Source organism: Solea solea, chromosome 9 (assembly GCF_958295425.1).
Source record: "Solea solea chromosome 9, fSolSol10.1, whole genome shotgun sequence".
NCBI classification, from domain to species: domain Eukaryota; kingdom Metazoa; phylum Chordata; class Actinopteri; order Pleuronectiformes; family Soleidae; genus Solea; species Solea solea.
Window position 1 is genome coordinate 23000469 of NC_081142.1, and position 15266 is coordinate 23015734.

Here is a 15266-nt window from a genome sequence, read left to right on the forward strand (position 1 = left end):
CAGAGGCCATGCAGCCGCTATAGACGATGATGTAAAACCTTTTCTTAAATCTTCCTCCTGCTGTGTTTCATGTGCAGTGATTCTGTTTATACATTTCTTTGGTTTCACTTTGCACCGACAACAAACTTCGTGACCTCCAGTGCTTCCTGCGCCGTGTGAAAGTCTCAGTGACTCACTTTGTTACAAGGGGGCTCAGTAAATTAAGTGTGATTTAGCCGCGTGCTATTATTCACCTGCCAGCCGTGATCATAAACTTTTGTTTTTGGCACTTGAGCTCATCATCAGAGCGACGTGGCGCTGTGTCGCGGAGTGACAGGACAGACAGCGAGCGCTTAACAAATGGCCGGTCGTAAAAGTGCGGCAGCAGCAGCAGCAACAACATAAGTGGCAGCAGCAGCAGCATCAGCATCAGCAACATAAGTAGCATCAGCAGCATCAGCAGCAGCATCAACAGCAGCAGCAGCATCAGCAGCATCAGCCGCATCAGCAGCATCAGCCGCAGCATCATCAGCATCAGCAGCAGCATCAACAGCAGCAGCAGCATCAGCAGCATCAGCCGCATCAGCAGCAGCAGCAGCAGCATCATCAGCATCAGCAGCAGCTGAATATGGTGCAAATTGATTTTACCCCTCTCATGATTTATGGGGCAGCTGTTGTGTTAAAGAGGCTGAGTCAGCAAAATGTTTCACAAAGTCATTGTTTTGTTCGGTAATTGTGTAAAATATGAAAGTAGAATGTGCAAAAACAACAACAATTTCCTCATTATGATCCCATCACGGGGGGAGTTATGTAACCACTAACGCAGGGGTCTCAAACTCGCGGCCCATGGGCTACATGCAGCCCCCCCAGGCGATGTCCTGCGGCCCCTACACTTATTTTAAAATGTTATCACATTATTAAGTGTTTTTATTTTGACTCTATTTGATTTTAAATCACAAGTTTGACATGTTCAGATGCTGCTGCTGTTTCACTGTCAAGTCTTTCCTGTTTCTTGTGTGTGTGTGTGTGTGTGTGTGTGATTTTTTACCTTCAGAGGCACTTGAGACTTGTAGGATTCGGGCACTTCCCAGGTCAGCAGGACAGACGTCTTCGTCACGGCCGTCACTCCAAAGTTCTTGGTGAACACTGGGGGAAGGTCTGGATGATTATTAGGAGGTTACTTTAATCATGAATATAACATATAACTGAATAATTGATGAACTGGTGCAGAAATCGTCACACACACGATGGCACTTTTCCACCGCATGGCACGGCACATTTTTTTTTGCTTTTCCATTAGTGATAATAAGTTTCCAAGCAAGTGGAGCCAATACTGAAATGTCACGTCAACAGACTGCCAGCCACTGACTGGTCAGAGTGTGTCGTCAGTGAAGAGTCATGAGCGCGACGTCCGACACAAGAATCAAACCAAACCATGCTGAACTGTAGAGTTTAAAAAGACTTAAAAATACCCGAAAAAGTGTGTTAATCTCCAACATTTAGCAAAGGAAATATCAATATTTAACAGAGGAGTCTGTGCTGCGCTCATGCAGGAAGTACTGAACCATTCTGTGAACAAATCTTTTGAATCAACTGATTCTAATGATTCACTAACACCCAAAACAACTGCTTTACGAGTCACTGTTTTTGTTTGTGCCGTGTAGAAAACCCCGTCACAGCAGTTTCGCTATGATGACTCCACCCACGTTGAGGAAGAGCTATAGTAATGGAAAACAAATGAAACCGTGAAGCGTCGTGCGGTGCCGTGCCGTGCCAAGGCGAGGCGAGGCGTGCCGGGACTATGTCGTGGAAAAGCGCCATAACATTCATCAGAAAGAAATCAGCGTGATGACAAAGTATCTTCTCAGCGACACAATGACTCGAAGCTGTGCCAGAAAATTCATCTTTTGCATGTGGTTATATCACATTGTCACCACTAAAACAAGACTAAAGAATGAGAATTAGAACATTACCCATGGACTTAGGAGTAGATTTACAGTATCTACTCTTGACACTTGACTCACAGAAGTCATTAAGAAGCTGCTTTAATGATGGTGTGTGTGTGTGTGTGTGTGTGTGTGTATTTACTGCTGCTTCCAATGCCCAATTCAGTACAATTTTAAACTCTAACCACAGAAAGTAGCTGTTTGTGTATCCGTGGACCCAGATGAAGAGCAGAGATTCACCGTCGACAGACTTCCTTCTTCCCACCTGTGAGCAGAGAACTGAAGGAGCCTGACCGATTCTACTTGATGATTTTCCATCCCTCCTACTGATGCACAGAACCTTTCCACCACTGTGCACTGACCTGGTTTATATGAACAGCTGTGCTCACCTGACATCTAAAAATAATCTGGTCACACCCGTGCATGTCTGTGCAGGGAGATTCTAAATGATGAAATAATGGAGTAATGCAGCGAGTGCTGAGGTCAAAGATGAAGCTAAAGAAGGCATCAGCGATAAAACACCTGCAGTTCTCACCTGGCATGGACATGGACATGGTCCTGCTCTGGATGCTGGGGCTGATGGGACCTCCCCCTTTACTGGTGAAAGCCTGGACTCGGATGTCGTAGGTCGTGTCGGGCTGCAGACCCTGGACGGTCATGCGCGTCTCCGTGGTGATGTTGGTGTTGTTGTGCTGGCTGTTGATGTCTCGGTACACCACCACGTACTTGACGACCTTCCCGTTCCTCTCGGCCAGAGGGGGCGGGTCCCAGGCCAGCTGGGTGGAGGTGGCGGTCAGGCCGACCACGCTCAGATTCAGCGGGTAGCTGCTGGGAATATCTTCCGGGGTGCTGATCTCCTTCACGTACTCCTCCCCGTTGCCGGCGCGGTTTTTGGCACACAGTTTGAAGACGTAGGTGGCTCCTTTGTGGAGGCCGGTGACCGTGAAGTGATCGTCGGTCTTTCTGAAGTCTTTGACGGTGAAAGCCTCCTCCTCTGCTCTCTTAAACTGCAGCTGATAACCCACGTGCTCCCCCACCATCTCTTTAGGAGGCTGCCACTGGATCAAGGCAGTGTTCCCAATGGTGGTGCTGATCATCATGGTGGGCTTACCGGGCACTGGAAGACACAGGTCAGCTTCATCATACAGCACTATGGCTACAGAGATGGTACCAAATCACATTCATTCTCCATCTGTGTAAAATGTAACCCATGAAGGTGTGAGCAGATATGAATCAGATTTGTGGGGCGCGGAAGCTGGGCTTCTGCGTGATGATTGGAGGAACTGTCTGAAAGGCAGAAACATAACACGACAGCGGAGCCTTTTCTGCCTCAGTCCTGTGTGGATTTTGTAGACAAACAGCTGCTCGTTGTGCGTCATTTGCTCGGCGATATAGAACATTTTCATTTGTACATATACACTGTAAATAAAAACACTATTGTAGCACTTCTGTTTTACATAATTATCGCAGTGTTTGTTTGCAGAATGTATGTTTAAATCACTGAGCCTGAAATGAGCTTCCCCTGTTTTCAAAGAGCAGAAACTCAGCACACACCTGCTCCTGTGGTGGTGACCACCTTGGCTTTGCTGCGCGCTCCATCGCCCTTCGTTGTGTATGCGGCTACAGTCAGCGAGTAGGTCGTCTCGGGGAGAAGGCCGGTTATCATGGCCTCCTGTGTGGTAGAGAGACACAGAGGAGAACAGAAAGAGAGAGAAAATAGAGAGAGAGCCCGTTAAATTGGCTGTTGTGTTGTCAGCCAGGCACTCGGGCACATTAAACAAGTCAAGCAAACACAACACGGTCCCACTCCCCGACCCACTTAAACTGCTCTTTTGAGGGAAAAGTCAATTGAGGGTGAGTGAACCTGCAGTTCATTCACATCAGATGCTCCATTTGGTTCATGCTTCCTGCTGCTTGACTTTACTGTTCAACTCTTAACAGCAGTGGTAATGTCCATCCACAGATGCTCCCCAATCATTATTGGCTACTCTGTGTCTTAAAAAAAGGTTGGGCAATGACTACCTGCTGCCCATGTTTGTCTTTTCTGATTAGGAGAAGTGTGCAGTTCATGAATAAATGGCCAGATGAGCTGAATCAGTTGATTTGGAGGTGGGGAATTGCCCACAGGGTATTGTAAATGTGTGCAGCAAAATTGCTGGCACAATCCTTGGTGACCTTGAGCCGGTGAACATGATCAGGGAACTTAAAGGAGGCCAAATCAATCCTTAAGGATTCTGGCCACCTCATGCATATGAGGCCTGTTGCTTCCATCTGAGTGCACGGACAATCCGCCAGGATGAAAACCAACTGATTCAAAAGTAATGCATCCCTGCACGATGATTGCACATGATTTGTGATTGTTTTTGTTACAGGTGTTGCAGGAAGTGGGTCACTAAGTTGAAATGCACTGTTATTCCCTGCATTTTACCATTTGCCAGTATTTTTTTCTCCCATAAAACAACAAAAATAAGGTCTAAACTTTGTGTTTAGTGATTATTCTATATATAAATAAATGACTTAAACATGGAACGCACATAACTGACTCATTTGAGATCAAATCATTCGTGTCAGTCGCCATTTTCAGACATGAACTCTCTTTTTGTAGTATGTTAAAAGACTATACTATAAAACATTCTCTCATGACAGGAAGCAAATATGATCTCAGAGAGTCTTTTCAGTTGATCGTACAGAAGGTATACAACAAAAAAATGTGAAATGCCTTCAAATATGAATTCAAGAGTGTGTTTACATGCATTTAATGTGATTGCATAATTTTACCCCCTCAAAATGCCCCCCAGAGAAGTTTTGCAGGTTGTGATGAGAGAAAAATGGCAGCAGGGCGGTGACAGAGCTATAAGACTGTGTGTGTGTGTGTGTGTGGATGACAGTTCCAGAGGAGAACACACAGCAGGTCTCTGTTTTTCCCCCTCTCATCAATCCAGCACCTCCGCCTACATCCCGGGGTCTTTCAGTGGCACCGAGATGACAGTGCAAATTAGCAAAGCACTGCAGGAGCAGCCGGGGCTTCCAGAAACAACCAGAGCTCTAATTATTCTTTTATAGCTGCTGATTCCATATCTATCACAGCACGTTCAAAAGGTTCTCTCTCCTCCTGCTAATTTGAAAGCACACAGCGCGGACCTGAGGAGTTAAGACGTATATTGCCCTGAGTGTCTTCTGCGGGGCGAAGGAGGTGAAAGATAAGAGAGAAATGTCACTCATGCAAAGCTTCTAAAATCTCTAAAAGCCTCATTATTTTAATCTGGGCGCCGATTCCTTTTCAATTTTGTTGCCAGAAAAGGGAAAGAGAAGAGGGGGGGGTATCTAATTGGGCTTTCATGTCTCTTTTAACACCAGGAGTCTGAGGGGATGAATTCCCGAGGACTGAGCGGATGAAACCTTTTAAGACAGGAGGACATGTCTGGTGGGGGGGGCGGTCACTCACTCAGCTGTGACTGCCTTTCTGTGTGAACTACTGCTGCTGCTGCTACATTATTACTGTCCTTGTCCAAGTTTACAAACACAAGCGGGGAATAATCCAACCCTACTACACTAGGTGGCGATGTGTCCCCTCTTCAGACATCGGTGATAGGTAATTGATTTTGAGGAATTGTTTTTATGTTAAATCCATTGTTCTCAAACTGTGGTACGTGAGCTTCCTCTGGTGGAACTTGGAGGAAAATCAGAAATACTGTTCTACTGTATTATACCAGGGTATCGTATAAATTAAACAAATAAAGTTATAATAATAACAATCAGTGTCACCTTATCTCTCGCTCCATCTTAATCTAATTTGACTATACCAGTGTGTGAAGTGAGGTCGAGGAGGATTTACGCCACTATATTTGTATCTCTTCGTCTTCGTCTCTCGCTGTTTGTCTCCCTCTTCTGTGTCCCGGCTTCTTCTATTATATCCAGGTCAAAGTCCAGGGACAGGAAGTGTGGAACGTGCACAAGGCGACTCAAACTTTCTTGGGGTCCAATTAAAAATAAGAAGTAGGAATTCCCATGCCCCTCTTCACAAGAACGTGACGGACGACCAGAAAACATGAACTCATGATGACACGAAGAAGAAGACGAGAAGATGTAATGATGATTCAATCCAGGAGGAGGCAGTCGTCCAACCACATGGCTGTTGCTGGCACCATGTATAAAAATGGATGTCATCTCGAGTTCTGGAGCGTGAAGCCAATGTGGAAGTGTCTGAAACCTGTACTCTACTGAATGACCATTAGGGACCATTAGTCTATAAGAATATCAGTAGATATTTTCCTGAAGATTTTATGGCCTCAATGACGAGTTTCACATCTATACGTCAACACGGCATGGCATCCATTTTCTATATTATGATCCCCGTTTACAGCCAAATGGACCATTTAGAAGAGTTTGCTTCAGGGCGTGGCTGTGGTGTGATTGACAGTGGATGAACATAAGCAACGACTTGCACAACTCAAACCACCCTTTGAACTCAACAGTAGAAGTTCTGTGAGTTTAAAGGAACTTTTTCACTGCTCCATTTAAATCAAAACGACAAAAGTGAGTTAACAGCCTCAAACTGGAACAGTGATAGTTTTTCCCCCCAAATGTAAGAACACTGTTAGCATTCTGTGAGCATTCTGTGGAGTATTCAAAGAAAACAGGGACACGTTCCTCCAGAGAAATATCCACATCATTCTGAAAAAAACTATATGTGCATTGTTTTAGGGCAGAGGAAAGAGTCTGAAGAGACATTTCATACCAGCATGCTGAACTTGAACACACCTCAGGGGTCCACACATTATGTATCTCTGTAAACTGTCAGCAATTTGAAACATTAAAGATAAAACACTCAGCAACTAACAGCGCGAAACAAAATGATTCAGACCCCACAAATCATGCAGAAGTTTGCTTTAACGTGATCTGAACCAGTTCAGTTCACTTCATTTCAGGCAAATATGTCGGCAAAGAGTATATCGTCCAGAAATCTGTTACGATATTTCCACGGACATGATGAGGAACTTGTGTCACTTTTTGTTAGCTCAACTAAGGTGATTATGACCAGAATTTATTTGTATTCCACAAATAAATATGTTTTTAAGATTGTTGAAGCATGTGATGAAAAAACAATCTCCAATGCAATTTTATCTCATCCAGTCCAGCTTGAAGATGTTGTAGTGAGAACTTTTGACTATTCAGACACTCACTGCTAATGACTCCATGGGTGGACTGACAAAGATTGATTCACCTGTGCCGATTCACTGACTGGAGGATCTGAACGGCCAAAAAGAACAACAGGTAGCACTTTGACACCAGCCAGCATTGGCACAGTTCCTGCTCAGGCTTTAGTTTTGTCCAAGAAACAAAGAATTGAAGTTGGGTGTTGCTCAATGACCAGCATAAGTTGGTGTAAACACAAAAGTGACAACATGCCAGTTTAAATTAAGGTTCTGCGAGCTGAAATTCACGGGACACCCAAATTGCCAACACACATTTTGAGACCATACATTGGTCTGAGCGTTCTTTATTTGCTTCACCATTTTCACCGGTATACTGTGCCTGTGGCTTGCACTGTTGCCTCACAGCAAGAAGGTCACCACTTCAAGTCTTGGTTAGACCAAGGGACTTGTGTGGAGTTTGCATGTTCTCCGTGTGGGTTTCATCTCTGTACTTCTGTTTCCCACAGTCCAAAAAACATACCGCAGAGGTTAACTGGACTCTTTAAACTGACCGTTGGTGTGAGTGTGGATGGTTGTTTGTCTCTGTGTTGGCCCTGCCATGGACTGGCGACCTGTCCAGTTTGTAACACCACTTTTTGCCACCACATGTCAGTTGGTATTGGCTCCAGTTTCCACTGCTTTACCCTCATGTAAGGGATAAAACAGTCAAATTTGGTTATGGAACAGGAGCAGTGCTGGTGTGAAAGAGCTAACTAATAAGCCTTGATGTCTCAGACAGAAAGCAGCAGATTTAAGTCTGAAAACAGCAGCCGTGACTTTGCGTGTCATGGTCCTAACACTTGCTGGCAGCGTCAGTATTATTGGATTTGCTGTTTCCTTCTGTCCAATCTGCAGCACCAGCGTGGTTCACATAAATGTTACAAGAAGGGCTTACAATTCTTACTCAAAAAAAAAGACCTCCTTAGAATTAATGGGAAAATTTGCTTCCTTGTAACTAATTAGCTTCTTGCTAACAAGCTCTTAACTCATCAAAATGATGTAACACTGTGAAAAAAAAAAAGGTGCAATCAAAGCTGTGAAAAATGATGTGCTTGTTAAAAATTTTGTAGCTACATAAAGGCAATTAGTCTCTGACTCGGTCCACTGTTAGTCACAGTGAGCCGACAACGGAGCTGAGCTGTGCAACGCTGTCTCCCAAGAATGACTCACACACAACTGGGGTTTTCAGTTTTTTTTTTTTTGTAACATATCACCAAAAGTGATGTAACACAAAAGCATTTGAGGCAAAGGCGAGATGTTTGACATTCATGTCATGAGATTTGCTGTGCACTGTCGCTGATTTATTAAGTGCGGATGTTGCAACATTACCAGGGAAAACTTTCCAAGGCCGAACCAAAAGCTTTGCGTGCCTCAGCCATGACCTCATTCCTAACCAGGAACACGGCTCTTATCAGCAAATGTGACGTGCATGATTGTAGACAGAAGTAACATCATTTTAGTTTAGAAAATGTCTTCACGCACTCATCTTCTAATGCTTTATTCTCCACATTAGGGTTGGGGGGGGGGGGGGGGGGCGGTCCATCACAGGGACACAGAGACAAACAACCATCCACTTAACTTATCCCGTCACAAACTAATCCCGTCCAAATAGTGACATAGTAAACACATTCAAACAAGACGAGAAAGTGATCTGAGCTCAGATTTAAAACGTGAACAGTGGAAATCCACCAGATATACACAATAAATGTAATCTGGTTCAAACCAAAACTTGAATCACTGTTTCACTGTCAGATGTAAATACAGTCCAAATGCTAGGGTGAAGGGGGAAAGGGTAAAGGTCCCAGAAGGAACAGAGCAAGACATTGTTCCTCCCTGGTTGAATTCAGCAACACTTCCTGAATAAAGTCTCATTCTGTATGCAGCAGTGAAGGTGATGTATCACATGCACTCACAGACCTTTGGAAGCCTTTCTCTAGATTCATCACATCAACCATCTGCTCCGCCCAGACCAACACAACACATCCCTGAACATGTTATTAAATACACCAGGAGCATTAATGGTACAACACTGATAAATAAGACAGTAGCTCGTTTAGCACTACAGTGAGATGGAGCCTTCTGATACATATAATTTCATCAAAGAGGAACTTTTACAGCTGAAGTCAAGGCTGATCATTAATGAACTTCTACTTCAGTCATCAACGAGACAAGTCTTCAGAGAGCTCTCATATACTGTATGTGTGTCTTGTTCTGTTGGTGACATGGATGGAACACTGAGTTGTGATAGTCTATGGGGGCTAACATGGGCTTTTTGGTCATGTCACGTGCCAAGTTTGAAGCTTGTCAAGCAACCCGTCGGTGCATCTAAAGATAGATAAAGTTTTACTCTTCCTCGGTTGCCTGTATTGGGATTATGGTGTGAAAAAATGTGTGTTTACCATATGAGGCTTGAGTTCTAGCACGACTCAGCTCAGTTTGACTCAACTCTTAGTGATAGCACTGGGTATCTGGTACTTTTTGTTGGTACCTGCTCTGACGAGGTTCCAAGCGAGCTGAGCCGATACTAAAATGTGATGTCGACAGACTGCCGGCCACTGATTGGTCAGAGAGTGTCGTCACTGGAAGAGTGCTATGACGACCCCATCCTTGTTGATACGATGAAGGAAAATGGAAAACAATGTGCCTGCTGAGTAGAGTCAAGCTGAGTAGTGATAGAAGTGTAACATGGACATTAATGTTGTACATTCAATAGCTCATTAGTAGTCCATTACCACCTGCTATTAAAATGCATGTTAGGGTATTGGCCAATTTTGGAGCAGGTGTGATAATAGCAGGGTTTTTTTTTTTTTTCCCTTGCTTTCTTTCACAATGTGAAACAAGGAGATTTTAATTAAATACTACTCAAGAAATTGTGCAAATTTATGATTTGTTAAAGTTTTTTCTGCTCACATTAAAAGATCCAGAAACTGTGTGTGTGCGTGTGTGAGAAGTTATTTCTGCACTTTCTGTTCCCCTGTGTTAAAAATGAATGTCCAGCTGCTGACAGGACTGAGGACAGAGAGACAGACAGTGTTGGTGTGAACCGAAACAGCTTGGACGCACTCGTGCAACACTCCCATCTCCCTGCTGTGTGTGAATAAGGCGATAATGCGAGTGTGTGAGCTCCCTCCCATCCATCATGTGGCCCTCTTTAGCCTTTGGTAGCGGTGTCCCACTTTACACGACACATGAGGGATGAAGTGATGCAGCCACGCGGGCTCTGCGGAGACCCGCGGTGTGAGCCGCTGTGTGTTCACCGTGTGCATTTACACGCGCGTCAGTGTTTTTAACCTTGATCCAAATGCTGTCTGTTTGCACAACAGCGTGAGAACACAGGTGGTTAAATACTAACATTTTGGGATGGTGGATGTCCATGTTAAGCCCCGGCCACCAAAGCAAAGCACTAACGCGTTAATTGTCTGAATCCCTTCGGACACTTCTTCCATTTTTTCAGTTTGCTTTGCAGCGCACATACTTGTATTGTACTTGTATTCTTACAACAGAGCAGCCAATAAAATAACTGACATGTGATTGGTAAAAGTGTGCAATCACAGGCCAGATTGACCCACAGTTTGAAAATGGAGTGTAGATCTCAATAATTACAAAAAACATCCAGTTTTAAAGCAATACAATACACTACAACACAATGAAGTACAATTTCTTTGAGGAGAAATTAGTGTGGGACTCGAGTGCTTTGCAACTTAAAGCTTCCACATGCATAATAAAAATCAGCATGAACAAACAAAACAACCCCCACTGTACCAATCATATTAATTAAAATCTGCAAATAGTCCACTTTACTTATACAAATATTGCACACAGCAGCAGTAAAAACCAACGTAAGACCACTGCATAATCCCTCAAGTAGCATTATTTCAAACTTTAATGGAAGTATAGGCACAAATGGTGCTAAGCGTATGCAGTGCGGAACTTGTTAACATATTAGTGAGTACAAGTTGAGGTACGTCATGTGTACATATATATATATATATATATATATATATACATACAGTATATACATGTATATAGAAGAAGGATGTTTGATTTTACACACGTAAAATCAAATAAAAGGAAAATCCGAATCGGTGTACTTGGGAGAAGCAGTTCTGAGCCACAGAGACGACAACACCTGCTCATCCAGTTGACTTTAAACTTTGTGGGTGTGAAGTGTTTTGGATGAGTGGATGTCTTACCCTCCATTTATTTTAAACGGCCCTTGTCTCACCATTATTCCCCATCAGGCTCTTATTCCTGGAAAAACTCCACAGTGTGACAGACATTTGTCAACAGCACTCTCGTTACTCTATGATTATAAGTGTCTGTTTCTGTATTTCATAGTCAGTTTTACCTACTGTTTACTGTCAATACAGCAGACATTCCTTTAAAATCCTTTTAAATGTGTACAAATATCTAAATGGTCTCAGAAGTGATCGAGCTTTGTGGAATGTTGTGGAATGGGCTGCCGTTACACATTAGCCACGCCCCCTCACTGTCACATTTTTAAGACTCACCTGTTCTCCTTTGCATTTGAGACAATGTGAGTCTGTTGTTCCGCATTTTCTGGGTGAGATGTTGTGTCTACTCATGTGTTTTATGTCTTTTATGTAGCACTTTGGTCAACTGCTGCAATGTTGTCATGTTAATGTATGAAGTTTGTGACAAAGCAACATTAGGGGAACGTTCTGGGAACCAAAAGAGAACGTTCTCTAAAGGTTGTATGAAGATTGGGTAACACTTTGTATTAGGGAACACATATTCACCATTGAGCAAACTAGCCCTTTATTATTAAGTATTAAGCACGTATTAACACCTTAATCTACATAACCTTATTCTACCTCTGTTAGGACATGAATTAAGATTCAAGTAATGTGTTAATACATGCTTAACATTTACTAATAAAGGGCTAGTATGCTACTTATATGCATGTTAGTAAGCACCTAGTTAATGGTGAATATGTGTTCCCTAATATGAAGTGTTACCGAAGATTGTGACAAAGTACTGTTAGGAGAACGTTCTGGGAACCAAAAGAGAACATTCTCTAAAGGTTGTATGAAGGTTGTGACAAAGGAACATTGGGGGAACGTTCTGGCAACTTTTAGAGAATGTTGACTGAAGGTTGCGACAAAGTAACGTTATGAGAACGTTCTGGGAACCAAAAGACAATGTTGTATGAAGGTTGTGACATTGGGGGAACATTCTGGGAACCTTTAGAGAAGGTTCTCTAGAGGTTGTATGAAGGTTGTGACAATGTAACATTAGAGGAACATCAGGAAATGTTCCCGCAACCAAAAGGTAGCGTTCCCAGAATTTTCTGGGAACCAAAAATGATTTGCTAGGTTAGACCTATTTTCTTTCACCACTTCAATAAATTGCATTGTTTTTTATAATGGTGTCACAAAAAGGACTTTCAATTGTTGCACTTAGATTTATTTGAAAGTAAGTATTTCAGAAGCTGCTATTTTTTCTTTTTCTTGTAACAATGACTCTAATGGAGGAGTGGTGCAGCCATTCTGATTCCAGATTAATGCTTTGAATTTTACAGTGAAACATTAGTTATTACAGGTTTCAGTATTTGGATAAAATATGAGATAGAAGAGAAAAAGACAACAACTTTATGATCAATAATATTATTATATGATTCCAAGGCAAATTCTCTTGAATAGATGGGTGACGTGTGAACACAGACGAGTGTTGCTGTGGATACTTAGGATTTACGAGCAGCTGTATACGGCTGTGACAAGCATTCATAGCCTCCACACTCAATTGTCAACACTCCAAGGCTGGAAATAAATAAGTACTGACAAAACTCTGGAACAGCATTTTAATACGGCGCGACCCTGACCACTTAACAACAAGTCATCCAAAGTAAACGGCTCATCATGACTGCGGTGATGAGTGAATCAGAGGACGCCGGCCGGAGCCTCACATCAAATCTGCATCGCTAACCATGCGGCGCCTCCCGCCTCACCGAGTGCCACCGTCTTACATAAACACACAAGGTCTTTGTTTGAAAACTTTTAAGTCTCTCTCTGTGGTTCACGTTCTCCTCACACCCACAAGTGCTCACAAAGTACGGCAACTTTTTCCTATTTTTATTAAAAACATCATCAAGTTTGTGATTGTGCCTTTGACATTGCTCTTCGTAACTCATGTGTCCCATTGTGAAAAGATACTTTGTCACAAAGACTGATCCATCCAATTTTACCCCCAACATTTGCAATCACTGCGTGGAAAATAATGGAGAAAAATAATAATCTATGCAAAATAGAACAATAACAAACTAATGTGATATTTTCCAGAAAAAAACAAGTGAGTCATTTGGAGTTTAATCATCACTACATGTGTGGATCTGGTGAGTTGATTATTTTATTACATTATTTGCGCTTATTATGATGTGCTTGGTTTTCAGCTTAGATCTGTACTGTGGGATGGTGTAGGGAGGGAAGCAAATAGGGTTCACAATCTCTGTTACAGTTCATCCCAAAGGTGCTCCATGGGGGTTGGGGTCAGGGCTCTGTGCAGGACAGTCAAGATCCTCCACAGCAAACTGTTGCCACATATGTACACGGTACAGTTTGGAACAGTAAAGCCCTGGGTCACGCTTGGTTTGTGGCTGTTTGTCTCGACAAGACGTCAAACCTTGCATGAGAATGGAGTGTGGGTGTTAAAGAAACACCAGTCACAAGGGAGTTACCTTTTCCTATCGCCCAATCAGCTAACTGTCGTGGGTCTAGCTCCAAGCATACCCTACTGATCCATTACTGTGTAACCCCAAGAGAAGGGTACCCAAAAATGGAACAGTTGGGGCCGGACATTTTGGTACTGTTCTTAATGGAAATGCAAAAAAACATACGTTCCGATCTGAATCGTTCCACTTGGTGGAAACACACCATTAGATCTGTACTGTGGGATGATGTACTGAGGGAAGACGATAAGGTTCACAATCTCTGTTCCAGTTCATCCCAAAGGTTCCCAATGGGGTTGAGGTCCGGACTCAAAGTCAAACCATGTTTTTTCAGTCCTTGCTTTGTGCACTGGGACACAGTCATGTTGGAATAGAAAAGACTATTCCTCAAACTGTTGGCACAAAGTTGGAAGCATAGCATTGTCCAAAATGTCTTGGTTTGCTGAAGAGTTAGATTGTCCTTCATCGGAGATACAAGGACTGATTGAAACACCGGAATTCAATACTTAACAGGTGTCCACACAGTGTATGTTGTGCAGTTCAGAAACTGTAGAACCACAGGAAATGGCTTTCTGCATGAAGGATAAACAGGTAAGAATATTAAAACAATATACAAACACCTTTGCTGATATTGTTGTGTAAATGTTTATGACTCAGTCTGCAAACTGTGACCACACTGATCCAAATCTACGGCAGGTAATAAAGTGTGGCTGTGGACGAGAACCTCGAACAACCTCACAGCAAATAATCCAAACTATCCCTTCAAGCATGAGCGCGTTGAGTTACTGTATATGAGGTCATTATGTCCAGAGTACAGAACCGACGCGGCCCGATTCAGAATGACCTTTGTGGTGGAACTGTGAAAATTAAGCAGCTAATAAATGCAATAGAATTCCCTGGGAGCACTCTAAACTCGAATCAGCTGAAACCTCAAACTATCAGCAGAGCAAAGTTTTCGACATTTAAAACATACTCACTTACCGCGGAGATTTGTTGCGTGGACATTTAAGATGTGAAATTTTGTTTTACGATTTCCGCGTGTAGCAACCTGTCCTCCAACGGAAACGTACATATAGGTCGTTTTTCCAACCCCCGAATGCGACGTAAAGGTATGTTTTTACTAGTATTTTCCAACTCAAATATGCACAGATGTTACTGAGGGTAGGGTTAGGGCAAAAAAGACAGGGTTAGGCAGTAAAAATAAAAAAAATATTAAAAAGGTGGTATAGTTAGGAATCGAACCATTGTCGACCGTGCTCCGGCGCAGTGCTCTCACCACTGAGCCGACTGCCGGTGCCGACATCAGCGAAGCTACTAGATACCACGTCTAAGGTGGAAGTGGTATGTATACAACCGCTAGGGGCGCTGGTTTGGAAAACGTAAACATAGGTCGTAATTCCTGCATATGACCTATATGTACGTTTCCTTGGAGGACAGTCTCCGTGTAGTGCAGCGCTGGAC

The 15266-nt window shown here is 43.1% G+C and overlaps 1 protein-coding gene across 19 annotated transcripts in view; it reads right to left on the bottom strand.

Moving 5' to 3' along the window:
* The window catches only part of ptprfa (protein tyrosine phosphatase receptor type Fa), a 316842-nt gene that overhangs the window by 66227 nt on the left and 235349 nt on the right, over positions 1-15266 (bottom strand). For 10 of the 19 annotated variants that reach the window (XM_058637876.1, XM_058637872.1, XM_058637892.1 and 7 more), the window contains 3 exons: positions 3480-3597; positions 2461-3042; positions 1028-1137 (listed from right to left, as the gene is read on the bottom strand). In XM_058637876.1, coding sequence (XP_058493859.1) covers positions 1028-1137; positions 2461-3042; positions 3480-3597 — 810 coding nt within the window. The remainder of the gene's footprint in view (positions 1-1027; positions 1138-2460; positions 3043-3479; positions 3598-15266) is intronic. The other 9 variants (XM_058637888.1, XM_058637886.1, XM_058637882.1 and 6 more) reach the window with 1 other exon arrangement.